Genomic DNA, 12,615 nt, shown 5'->3' on the forward strand with positions numbered 1-12,615 from the left:
ACTCAACAGGGAACCCATCCTCATTTGGGTGATAACAGGAATTGTTTTGCAGTCATACTGAATATTAGGCAGCTGGAAGGTCAATATAACAGATGATGTGTTTGAGGTACTGTGTAGTCTGTGACTAATGGAGGCTCAAATACAAAACTGTAGAAATATTCTGCTAAACTATGATGATTAACTGGGCTGCATTTTTTTTTACAGTGCATGCAAGTTTGAACAGTTTCTCTTTCCCTTACTTTGCTAATCTCAACTCTTCACTTTTCTCTCCACTGTGCTCTTTCTGAACTGCATTGGTGGCACTATCCTGTCCTCCTTACTGGTTTTTGGCATTTGGGTGCTCATTTACACCTGACACTGCCCCCTACAGCAAGACTGGCCAATGGCCTCATGGCTCTTACCAATGGCACATCCCGTTCCCACCCCTGCTCTCACCCCTACTCTCACTCCTCAGGTGACATTGTGGTGAACATGAACCCTGAGGCTGGTTTTAAGAAGATGGACACTGTGGTCAAACTGGATCCTGTGAGTCTCTCATGATGGCTTTTCTATAATCCACATAAAAATAATTATAACATGACAAGCATGTTTGCATGTACAGGTTAGTACTAGATACATTATTTCATTCTTATGCTGGTGTGAAATTGTTTGTTCTTGTTTAAAAGTTGTGCTTTTATGTTTGTTTCATGTGGCCTCCTGTCTGTAGACCTCTGATGCTGTTGTTAAAATTGATTCGGTAAGTCTCTGTATGTAATTAGTTACAAAAGCTTTAGATAGACACTTTATTGTCATTGGATTTAGGAACAATACGAAATTCAGTTTAGCAACAGACCAATCGACGTAGCAGGATTAAAATTAATATATGGAAAAATTAAGTAAAAATCTATCATCGTAAATTTAATCTAAGTAAATAGAACTATATATTTCTAATATAAAAAAATGTAATGAATAACAGCGCATAAAATATTCTGTCATAACATAAAATCAATGGCAATTTACAGTCGAAAAAAAAAACATGGATTTGAAGTGTTTTAAAGTAACAGCAACACCTTTTTTACTTTAAAAGAATGAGGATGAAAAAGAAAAAGAGAAGAAGAAGAAGAAAAAGAAAAAGAAGGGAGAGGAGGTAGAGGAAGAGGAGCAAGATGAGCGTCTGTTGGACTGGTGGTCCAAGTACTTTGCATCAATAGAGACAATGATGGAGGTGGGAGACTCTGTCTTTCCTTAGTATAGGAGTTCTTCCCTTTCAGACTAAAAATGAGTTTTGATGAACTCTATTTTGTAATATAGAATCTGCGTGCTCAAGAAGCAGCCTTGGCCGAGGCAGAAGAACGAGAAGATATGGAGATCGCTGCAGAAGTGGCTGGTAAACTCAATAAAACATATAGCTACAGTAGCATGCACATGGCACTGTGTCCTAAAATGCACCAAAGCAATGTTTATTACATTTTTTTATTCAATATTATTTGTATAGCGCTTTAAACAATTGTCATTGTCGCAAAGCAGCTTTTAAGTTTTTAAGCTTTACGTTTGTATGGAATGTGAATGTGTATGAATCAAAATGGTCAGATAGTTTATGGCATCATGCTTTATGCTATTACTTTCACTCACCCCATATTTGTTGTTTGTTGCCACATTCTTGAGGTATGTCGCAGAATTCACGTGTTTATGTACTTCTTGCCATGAAAGTTCACTTAAGGCACACTTCAGTTAAATACTTCCATATTATATACTGTGTATATATCTTCTGAAAAACAATACATGTACATTTGATTGTAAATTGAATTAGATTTTATGTATTATAACTCTCATGGCTTGAAAAGATGTAAGGTGGCCATTGACGTCTCCCATGCTGTCCATCTTCTTCCGCTTCCACATGCTCCTCCCATTTCTCGACCCTAATCTAATCAGAAATCAGAGTTGATCAATCTCATGTGAAAGGCGCCAAGACTAAAGAGAAAAACAAAGCTAAGAAGGACAAAAAGAAGAATCAGCACAACGAACTAATGGAGAAAAAAGAGGCCAAACCCAACGTGGAAGAGCTTGTGGTGAGTTACTTTCCAAACCACTACAACAGTTAATGTAGAACTTTATTACACAGAGTATTTAAATCTATGTTCATTCCTTAAGTGTACGCTTTTAAATGCTTCCCAGTTTCTGATTTATTTCATGCTGTTCATATTTAGGTGTTCAATAAGGAACTGGAGGAGGAATTTGATAACTTTGAGGACTGGCTTCACAGTTTCAACCTGTACAAAGGAAAGGCTGGAGATGATGACGACAACAGTGTGATGGATGACGACAGGATCATGGGCCGATTCAAAGTATGATCTGTTTTTAAACGAGGTTCAGATTTTCTAATAAAGTGCACTGTTTGTTGTATATGCTCAAAACCATTCCTTTTCATGTGGTCTTTGCCCTAGGGCTCACTGTGCATGTACAAGCTGCCCCTTTCAGAAGAAATCACCAGAGAGCCAGGGTTTGATCCCAATATGGGTATGTTTCAGAATATACCACACAATGATCCCATCAGTGTCCTAGTGAGGATTTACATTGTTAAGGTAAGTTACTTCTGGAATTAGATCCCAGTTTCCAGAGTGTTAAACCAAGACTTTCCTCACTGCACTTTCCCTTATTACTGAGCTGGGAAAATCCTGTTTTCTAGGCAACAAACCTTCACCCTACCGACCTAAATGGGAAAGCTGATCCCTATGTTGTCATCAAGCTGGGAAAAACAGACATCAGGGACAAGGAGAATTACATCTCGAAGCAGCTCAACCCTGTTTTTGGGAAGTGAGTATGAAACTGTAAACCTTACAAATGGATTGCATGTTAAATAAAAAGAGCGACAAAAGTAGTTTGTTTTAATGGATTAATCCACAATAAAGAAATTTCCTATATTCCTCTTATGTTTTTTCTTAAAAGGAGAACCCTGACAATTCCATGCAAAACCAGACAATAAAGCATTTTCTTTTTTCAAAAAAATCAAAAAACACTAGTGACATAGTTCTGAATTTATAGTTCACGACTGGCTCTTTTTAAGGTCCTTTGACATCGAGGCCATGTTTCCAATGGAGTCGATGCTGACAGTGTCAATATTTGACTGGGACTTAGTTGGCACTGATGACCTGATTGGAGAGACCAAGATTGATCTGGAGAACCGTTTATACAGTAAATACAGAGCCACCTGTGGCATCGCGTCCACCTACTCGGTGTAAGTGTCCGTTTAGACATTATATCAGTTACCCATACAGTGCATTTTCTGTTTTACAGTTTTGTGAGCTCACAGCAACTGAACTGTTTGGGTTTGTTTTGTGCACACAGTTTCGGCTACAATGTGTGGCGAGATCCTCAGAAACCCACTCAGATACTCACTAAGTTGTGTAAGGATGGCAAGTTGGACGGACCACATTATGGCCCAGGTGGAAAGGTCAAGGTTGCAAACCGGATCTTTTTGGGCCCAACAGAAATCGAGGATGAAAATGGTAAGATATACAAGGGAATCTTGCAGAAATACTGCAAGATATTTAAACAGTTTATTGTGATGTATGAGGAAGTCTGGAGTGGCAGAGAAGTATGTTAGAGTGGTGCAGGACATGTATGAGAGCTGTAAGACAGTGGTAAGATGTGCTGTAGGTGTGACAGAAGAGTTTAAGGTGGAGGTGGGTCTGCATCAAGGATCGGCTCTAAGCCCCTTTTTGTTTGCTCTGGTGATGGACAGGATGACAGATGAGGTAAGACAGGAGTCCCCATGGACTATGATGTTTGCAGATGATATTGTGCTCTGTAGCGAGAGCAGGGAACAGGTGGAGGAAAATTTGGAGAGGTGGAGGTATGCTCTGAAAAGCAGAGGAATGAAGGTTAGCCGCAGCAAGACGGAATACATGTGTGTAAATGAGAGGGACCCAGGAGGATCGGTGAGGCTACAGGGAGCAGAGGTAAAGAAGGTGCAGGATTTTAAGTACTTAGGGTCAACGGTCCAGAGCAACGGAGAGTGTGGAAAGGAGGTGAAGAGGTGGGTACAGGCAGGTTGGAATTCGTGGAGAAAAGTGTCAGGTGTGTTGTGCGATAAAAGAGTATCAGCGAGAATGAAAGGAAAGGTGTACAGGACAGTGGTGAGACCAGCAATGCTCTACGGCTTAGAGACAGTGGCACTGAAGAAAAGACAGGAGGCAGAGTTGGAGGTAGCAGAGCTGAAGATGTTGAGGTTCTCTTTGGGAGTGACAAGGATGGATAGGATTAAGAATGAGTTTATCAGAAGGACAACCCACGTTAGATGTTTTGGAGATAAAGTCAGAGAGGCCAGATTGAGGTGGTTTGGACATGTTCAGAGGAGAGATTGTGAATATATCGGTAGAAGGATGCTGAGGTTGGAACTGCCAGGCAGGAGGTCTAGAGGAAGACCAAAGAGGAGATTTATGGATGCAGTGAGAGAGGACATGAAGTTAGTTGGTGTGAGAGAAGAGGATGCAGAGGATAGGGTTAGATGGAGGCAGATGATTCGCTGTGGTGACCCCTGAAAGGGAACAGCCGAAAGACAAAGAAGAAGAAGATTGTGATGTCAAAAACAGTCTTACCTCAAGACATTCACAAAATACTTCAAGTACAGCATGAGACTCTTAGCCACAGTAAAACATTTTAACAGAACTAGATTTTTAAGGAAGGTGCCTGCCCATGAACATTGAGCAACTAGAACACCTGATCCTTGAAAATTGACAGATAACTTGTCACCCACTTGCTAAAGTCTTTGGGAAACTGTACACACAATCATGAAGACCACTTGGACGTTACAGGAACTCGAAAGGGAGTTATTGCCACATAGCCATACAGTCCTGCTCCAACATCACTCCAATCTATTTCTTCATGTTTGGTCCATTAAAGGAGTTCCTGGGAGGCCAGCATTTCAGCTGTGAAGCAGGCATTCTGATCATGTCGCCAGCATACTGTACATTAGTGCATGAGTGTAGCACGGGACTATATAGAGAAGTAGAGATAGTTTTTACTTTGATATCTGAGTGTGTCTGTGTGTGTGTCTGTGTGTGTGTGTGTGTGTGTGTGTGTGTGTGTGTGTGTGTGTGTGTGTGTGTGTGTGTGTGTCTGAAGGTCTGAAGAAGCCAACAGATGAACATTTGGCACTTACTGCACTGAAGCACTGGGAGGAAATTCCTCAAGTAGGCTGCAAACTCATCCCAGAACATGTAGAGACCAGGCCTCTTCTCCACCCAGAGAAACCAGGAATAGAGCAGGTGCAGTAACATCAGACTGTTTAGTCTATCCTGTGTGAATATTTACTTAATTCAATACTAATTCAATATCCGCAGGCTAGTTTTCTTTGGATATCAATGGAATTACAATTTTAAGATGAATAAGTTCATTAAAAATCTTATCTTGAAAATCAGTTCAATCAGGAAATCTAAATTCAGTAATATTTTGTTGATTGACTGTTTGGAAATGTCTCTAAATTTTTCAAAACTTTGCAGGGGCGAATTGAGATGTGGGTCGACATGTTCCCAAAGGATTCACCTGCACCAGGACCGGCCTTAGACATATCACCACGAAAACCAAAGAAGTGTGTAACTCTTTTTGGAACTGGCTCCTTTGCTTATTTATTATTTATACATATTTATTTACTTCTTCACTTGTTATTTATTTTGTGATATGGACTGTCGTAGTTTTTTATAATTGTGCACAATAACCTAGTATAGTGATATCTCGGCATATGAGTTGAATCTGTTCCGCAGGCGAGAAATTCTGTATTGCAAAACACATTTTCCCAAAGGAAATAATGTACATGCAGATCATCCCTTCCTGCCACCCTAAACATATTACCAACACTCACTCATTTACTTATCTTCTATACCGCTTTATCCTGTATTCAGCGTCACGGGGACCTGGAGCCTATCCCAGGAGGCTTAGGGCACGAGGCAGGGTACAACCCTGGCACCCTGGGTGCCAATCCATCACAGGGCACACACAATCATTCACATTACGGGCAATTTTGGAACGCCAATCAGCCTAACCTGCATATCTTTGGACTGTGGAAGGAAACCGGAGTACCCGGAAGAAACCCACCAAGCACGAGGAGAACATGCACACAGAGACGGGAATCGAGCCTGGCCGGGAATCGAACCCGGACCGTAGAGGTGCAAGCAACAGTGCTAACCACTACACCACCGTGCCGCCATGTTACCAACACTATAATCATATTTTTGTATATAAAAACAATGAAAACATTCAGAAAAGACTTGTAAATAAGGTAAAATGTGAAATAAGTAGACACTTTACCTCACTTAATCTTAATTTTTGGCTCCTCTCGACTTACCTTTGACACAAACAAGTTTTGAATGAGACGTACACTTTCAGACGAACACGCAACTTACCCGGCGTTCGGTTCGACTCGGCTTATTCACTCGTATGCTGAAATGCTTTGAATGCTGATGCAAATTCTTGCAAAATTTTAGTTCTCAAGGTGAAAATTTGTTTGAAGGTCCGATCGTATGCATTCGTAGGTACCACTATATAAAATTATCACAGTTTCACGGTATCAATCAGCAAGCCGGTGATGAAATTATTTGTTTTAAAAAAAAATTTATGTAGCAAAAAAGCAAACAATACAAAAAAATCTAAATCTTTAAAAATGTTTAGTTTATTAAAGCTTCATTGTGCCTTTTTTATAGTTGTCAGCTGAGGTGATTATGCTGAGCTAAATAAATAAATAAATAAATAAAACTAGCCTCGGCAGAATACGTGCATGTACATATATGCAAATAAATATTTATTTTGATCAGCAATGCCATTTTCTTCTGGCAGGTATTTGATAGCTAGTTTGTATGATATGAACATTTTGCAAGAATGCATCAGTCTCCCTGTGCAGAGGTTTATTTAATGGGGGTTTAAGGGAAGTCCAGAGGGAGAAATCCAATCTCATGTTTGCGGCCTGGACACAAATAGGAAGAATACCACCGGAGTAAAGAAGTGGAAACTATAAACGTGTGGACAGACTGGAAGGGGTTTTAAACTTGTATTTTTATATGCACTTTTTTAAAAGTCAACAGTGTGGTAACTATCCAGTCATACACCATAAATAACCACTTCAGAATTATTCCCTATCTCTGACGTACCACTTTGTATCACTTTGTATCACTTTGTATTATTCTGTCTCTTTGTTGTTGACTTCATTTCAGCATGTCCTCCAAAGATGCTACATGTTCACAGAAACCTTGGCTTTTTGTCTTTCTTCCACATAATCTATCTTTGTCTGCTTTATTCTCTCTGATGAATCCATTATAGTGTTTGAAACATCTATATTGTTGGTTGACCTCATGTCGTCCCTTTCTTCCCCCTCCCTCCACCACTTTACCAGATATGAGCTCAGGGTGATAATATGGAACACTGATGAGGTGATTCTGGAAGACGATGATTACTTCACAGGGGAAAAATCCAGTGACATTTATGTCCAGGGGTAGGTATGGGTAGTTGTGTTAATCAGTTTGTGATTGGTCTTGTTAACCTTTTTTTTTTTTTTTTTTTTGGTCAGTATGTTTTGTTTGGTTTTGCTTCCTACGTTATTGCTGTGCTGTTTTATTTGCTATGCCTTATTTCAAATGCTTGGCTTGACTAATTGACATATTACATACAAGCACAAACGTTGCACAGAGCTTTACAGGACAATAGCATTTAAACAATAGTGTAATGCTGCTATGTGTGTTGTAAAGTCCTTTAAATATAACAATCTCTGACCATTTAATAGTCGATGGTGGCCTTTTGGCTGCTTCCGGCATAAGGTCGCCATAGCAGACCATACAGTCTGTATGCACATCAGGCTGGGAATCGAACCCCGGCCTTCCGCATGCCAGGAGAGAAACCTACGACTAAGCCATAAATGCCCTATTTAATAGTTAATTAGGTTTATTATTTTGAAATTTTGGAATATTTCACTGTGGATTCTAACAAAGAACAAAAAAAAAGTTTTTTTTTCTAAATGGATGATTTGCTCATGTGAAAGACACTGTTAATAAATAAGAAGATTTGTGATGAAACAAATGATTCCATTTCTCTCTAAAAAGAAACTGGTTTAACTGGTTAAATGCCTGCACAAGTTGTTTGATGAAGAGCTTCTCATACATTTCAACAGTTGGCTTTCTACGGTAAACATCATTGTAAATGTCTAAATATCTTCTAACATTGGCCTTTGTACCTAGCTGGCTAAAAGGCCAAACAGAAGATAAACAGGAGACGGACGTGCATTACCACTCTCTGACTGGAGAAGGAAACTTTAACTGGCGCTTCGTCTTTCCATTCGACTATGTCGTGGCTGAGGAGAAGATTGTGGTCTCCAAGAAAGAGTCCTTGTTCTCCTGGGATGAGACGGAGTACAAGATTCCTGCTCGCCTCACCCTGCAAGTGTGGGATGCTGACCATTTCTCTGCAGATGACTTCTTGGGTATGAGCAATCTCTCTCTCTCTCTCTCTCTCTCTCTCTCTCTCTCTTTCTCTCTCTCTCTCTTCTCTAAGTAACTTTACAGGATTTGTTCAGGAATCCAGCATGTGTGCTTAAGTGTCTTCAAGTGAAGCCATATTTTTGTGAGTGTATGAACTTGTAGCACTTATAATATAAAATATGACTTTTGTTCTCTCCATTAGACTTTGGTGCTACAGTACCTTTAGTGTACTTCGGCTTTGAGAAGCTCGTTCAAAGTCAACTGTATTTTTAACCTCTAAACTTGTACATTTTCTTTTAGGTGCAATTGAACTCGATTTGAACCGGTTTCCTAGAGGAGCGAAAACATCGAAGCTTTGCTCCCTTGATATGATTGTCAATGAGCAGGACCTGCCGACCATCTCAATCTTCAAACAGAAAAGGGTGAAGGGCTGGTGGCCTTTTATGGCACAAAATGAAAACGACGAGCCAGAGCTCACGGTGAGACATAAATGTCACTTCATGCATGTTTTTTTTAAATATATTATCAAAATGATAAATTTTCCATTAGGATTGTAATCTGTACCCATCATTAAACGGTTCTCCTCGCAGGGTAAAGTGGAAGCAGAGCTCCATCTACTGACAGCAGAGGAAGCAGAGAAAAATCCTGTTGGCCTTGGAAGGAATGAGCCAGAACCCCTGGAAAAACCAAAGTAAGACATTAACTACACACACACACACACACACGCACACGCACACGCACACACACACGATTTCATGCACTTACCTAAATTGCCATCATTTAAGGGAAAATCTAAATCCTTATATACAATAATCATTGTTTTGTGATAATGATTCATGCATTCTACAGTACACGCATGCAACCCAAAAAATTTTTTTTAAATAAAAAGCCTAGGTTTATTCTTTGATACAGAAAAGAGACCCCCCTCTCTGTACCCTGTTAACTTTTCCTTTTTCTATCATTTCCACTGTCCATCAACATTCATTCCTTCCTTCACCCTTACCTGTTCATTTCCTCCATTTTTCAACACATTCCACAAAAAGACGTCCGGACACCAGTCTAGTGTGGTTTTTGAACCCCCTGAAGTCCATACGATACTTCATATGGCACCACTACCGCTGGCTGATCCTGAAGACACTGGCGCTGCTGCTGCTCCTCTTGCTTCTCGGCCTCTTTCTCTACTCCATCCCTGGATACCTTGTCAAGAAGCTATTGGGGGCATGATGGGAGAGGGGGAAATTTACTGGTAGCACTTCAAAATTCCTCCTTTCTACTCTCTCTTTGCCTGAGCAACCACTGCTGGAAACCATAACCCACATGTTCTGTTCATTGTCTGATGAGTGTCTCATTGACCTACTGTAAATCGTCATTTAATATGAACTGTAGTATCATGTCATACCTCCATCTTAATCAGCAGTTTGAGCAGTATTGGAATAGAGTTATTAGAGATGTATTTAACGTTATAGTAAATTTTATTTAAAACTCTCACAAACAACATTTTTGTAAAGGTCCCATATATTACTTGTTATTTAAAACGTTAAGACAGGTCTCAGAGCTTCTCCAAAGTGTGTCTGTTAATTCTCCAGCTCCAGCTTTTATACTTTAAACTTCCTTTATTCTATTCCTTATTCAAATGGGCTCTTTTAATGCCTATTAAAGGGTATGTTCCTATATGAGGTCACAATAGGGCCTGGCTTGTTTATATAAACAGGACATACATAAGAAGATACATAAAGATCGGAAACACATTTGAATGTCTAAAACAAGACTGAAAAAGTAAATTTTGTGTAATAGGTTGCAACGAATGTAAATAATAGGAATAGTTTTGTTGGTGTAATAACCCAAGCTCACTGGGTTTTCTTGCACATTGTGTATTACAGTGGCTACATAAAACATTTAGGCATCTTGTTCTCACCCTATAGTATCTGTCACATAGTTTCTGCATCTTACTGTAAGGCCTTGTTCACACGGGCGTTAAAATCGAACGTTTTTCTTGCGTTCGTAGCGTCCGATGAGCACGGATCAAGCGCAGAGTGTTTTCTACACATAGGAGTCAATGAAAGTGTTCCCACGGGCTTTGGTGACGTGCGTTTGTCCGGCTGCGCGTTTATACGGCATTAAAAAAATGTTGCATGCAGCTTTTTCTTGGCGTTCAAAACCCAACGAACGCAAGGAAACCGCTTCTAGTGCGTTTTCTGCGCGTTCATTTTACGCTTCGGAGGACCGGATATATCCCATGATCCTACATGCTATACATAGGGAAATGCGGAAAAGGGCTAAATAAAATAAAATAATTGTTAAAAAACATGCGCGGAAATTTTCGCATGTTTTTTTAAACCACAAAAAAACCTTCCTTTAATCCGACGTTGTGCAGTCAGAAAGTGAACCCGGTAGCGGCGGACTTTCATATCTATTTCCCGACACTGCCCCCACAGGTTAACAGACAAACTACAGTTGGGGCTGCAGGCTGACGTTAGACAGAGACTAACAAACGCCGGTGTAGAAGTCAATCAAGCGCCACGACAAAACGCAACATAAACGTTTAGGACGTTCAGAGCACGTTCGTTTATCCAAAAACTTAACGCCCGTGTGAACAAGGCCTAACTGTAGCTATTGTATGCATTTTTTTTTTTACCATTTTCATCGCTTGATCTTTGTATTTCTTATGTTTTGTGTTAAATATTGATTAAATCTCAGTAGAGATAGGCTAGGGTTATGTTTTAGTCTTAATGTCTGTGCAAATCTGAAATACCACAACAAATTAAAGATCTTTAATATTGATTGCCAACTACTACTAACCACTAATACATTCCTTATCTCTCTCTTCCATTTGCCTTGCATTGCCTTTCCCAACTCATCGTCTTCCACTCATCACCTGGCTCGTCCTGAAACAGCCGGCCCGACACCACCTTCCTCTGGTTCATGAGTCCGCTGAAGGCTGTGCGCTACCTGGTGTGCACCCGCTACAAATGGCTTATCATCAAAATTATCCTGGCCCTACTGCTGTTGATCATGGTGATCCTCTTTATCTATAGTATGCCTGGCTACCTGGTCAAGAAGATGCTTGGTGCATGAGGAAGTCAAGGAGAAACAGGTTGTTTTATTTCACCACTCTACCTGCAGCAATAGTCTGCAGCATTTCTTTTTCATTCATCCACACTGATGCTGCTTTATGCTTTTTGTCTAAATTGTTCTTCTTCAATATTATTTACTTTCACATACTGTTGCAAACCAGGCATTCATACTTTTTTTTTATTAATTTCTACCATCATTATGTATATCTAGCTGCCAATCAATCAACTTTTTTTCCCTTGATTTATACTGTTTCTTTCAGCAAGAGATTTAAGGTATACACTCACTGAGCCCTTTTATTGTACACCTGCTCATTCATGCATTATCGAATCAGCCAACCATATGGTAACTGTGCAGTACTTAAAATGTCAAAATCTAAAAAGAGTTGTTTGTGAAGTGACAAGTTTGTGAACATGTGCTCAATGTTGTGTACAATCATACCATATTCAGAGTAACAGATCACATTTATTTCTATTCTGATATTTGATGTACGCATTAACAAATTCATAACTTGTATCTGCATAATTTTATGCAGTGCACAGCTGCGACGTGACTGGCAGATTAAATCACTGCACGAATGTACGTGTTCCTAATAAAGTATGTCTGATTATTCATACTTTAAGGATGTAGTACACCTTGCTTGAGATTCTGTGTAAATAGTTTAAAAGTGTCTGTTAAAAACTCGCAGCTGATAGAAAAAAAAATTAGCATGTGACAAATTATTGAAAAAAAAGAGTGATATACAGTACACAGGACATGCTAAAATAGAATTTCAAGCCTTTGCTATTTGTGAAAATGTTCTTCTTTTCCATCTGAGAATTTTAGATCATTCCTCCAAATATCCAGCTGTTGATGTTGATTTACATTGTTTGCAGTGTACATCAGTTTTGTACTTGCTTGCTCCTCTACTGTTTCCTGTGATTGTGTGTACTGATCAACACATTTGATAACTGACTTGATTGCACTAAATCTAACTTATTTATTTTATGAAGAGTGTATAGTTCTTGTTTAACAGCGTGAAAACATTGAACTACTGATTAATTTATTTTTGTCTGTAAAAAAATTGAATGAAATAGACTTGAAATAAAGAAGTTTCAGGGTT

At 39.4% G+C, this 12,615-nt stretch overlaps 1 protein-coding gene across 2 annotated transcripts in view; it reads left to right on the forward strand.

Annotated features, from left to right (window-relative positions):
• Nucleotides 1-12,565, forward strand: part of otofa (otoferlin a) — a 72,797-nt gene extending 60,232 nt beyond the window's left edge. The window contains exons 30-46 of one of the 2 annotated variants that reach the window (XM_053489212.1): nucleotides 371-525; nucleotides 707-736; nucleotides 1,067-1,204; nucleotides 1,291-1,366; nucleotides 1,912-2,048; nucleotides 2,187-2,324; nucleotides 2,424-2,561; nucleotides 2,666-2,793; nucleotides 3,044-3,214; nucleotides 3,325-3,485; nucleotides 5,104-5,246; nucleotides 5,481-5,569; nucleotides 7,364-7,462; nucleotides 8,202-8,443; nucleotides 8,742-8,920; nucleotides 9,032-9,132; nucleotides 11,336-12,565. In XM_053489212.1, coding sequence (XP_053345187.1) covers nucleotides 371-525; nucleotides 707-736; nucleotides 1,067-1,204; nucleotides 1,291-1,366; nucleotides 1,912-2,048; nucleotides 2,187-2,324; nucleotides 2,424-2,561; nucleotides 2,666-2,793; nucleotides 3,044-3,214; nucleotides 3,325-3,485; nucleotides 5,104-5,246; nucleotides 5,481-5,569; nucleotides 7,364-7,462; nucleotides 8,202-8,443; nucleotides 8,742-8,920; nucleotides 9,032-9,132; nucleotides 11,336-11,516 — 2,306 coding nt within the window. In that variant the 3' untranslated portion in view covers nucleotides 11,517-12,565. The remainder of the gene's footprint in view (nucleotides 1-370; nucleotides 526-706; nucleotides 737-1,066; nucleotides 1,205-1,290; nucleotides 1,367-1,911; nucleotides 2,049-2,186; nucleotides 2,325-2,423; nucleotides 2,562-2,665; nucleotides 2,794-3,043; nucleotides 3,215-3,324; nucleotides 3,486-5,103; nucleotides 5,247-5,480; nucleotides 5,570-7,363; nucleotides 7,463-8,201; nucleotides 8,444-8,741; nucleotides 8,921-9,031; nucleotides 9,133-11,335) is intronic. The other variant, XM_053489213.1, reaches the window with a different exon arrangement.
• The last annotated feature ends 50 nt before the right edge of the window (nucleotides 12,566-12,615 follow it).

Source organism: Clarias gariepinus, chromosome 27 (genome assembly GCF_024256425.1).
Source record: "Clarias gariepinus isolate MV-2021 ecotype Netherlands chromosome 27, CGAR_prim_01v2, whole genome shotgun sequence".
Taxonomy (NCBI): Eukaryota; Metazoa; Chordata; class Actinopteri; order Siluriformes; family Clariidae; genus Clarias; species Clarias gariepinus.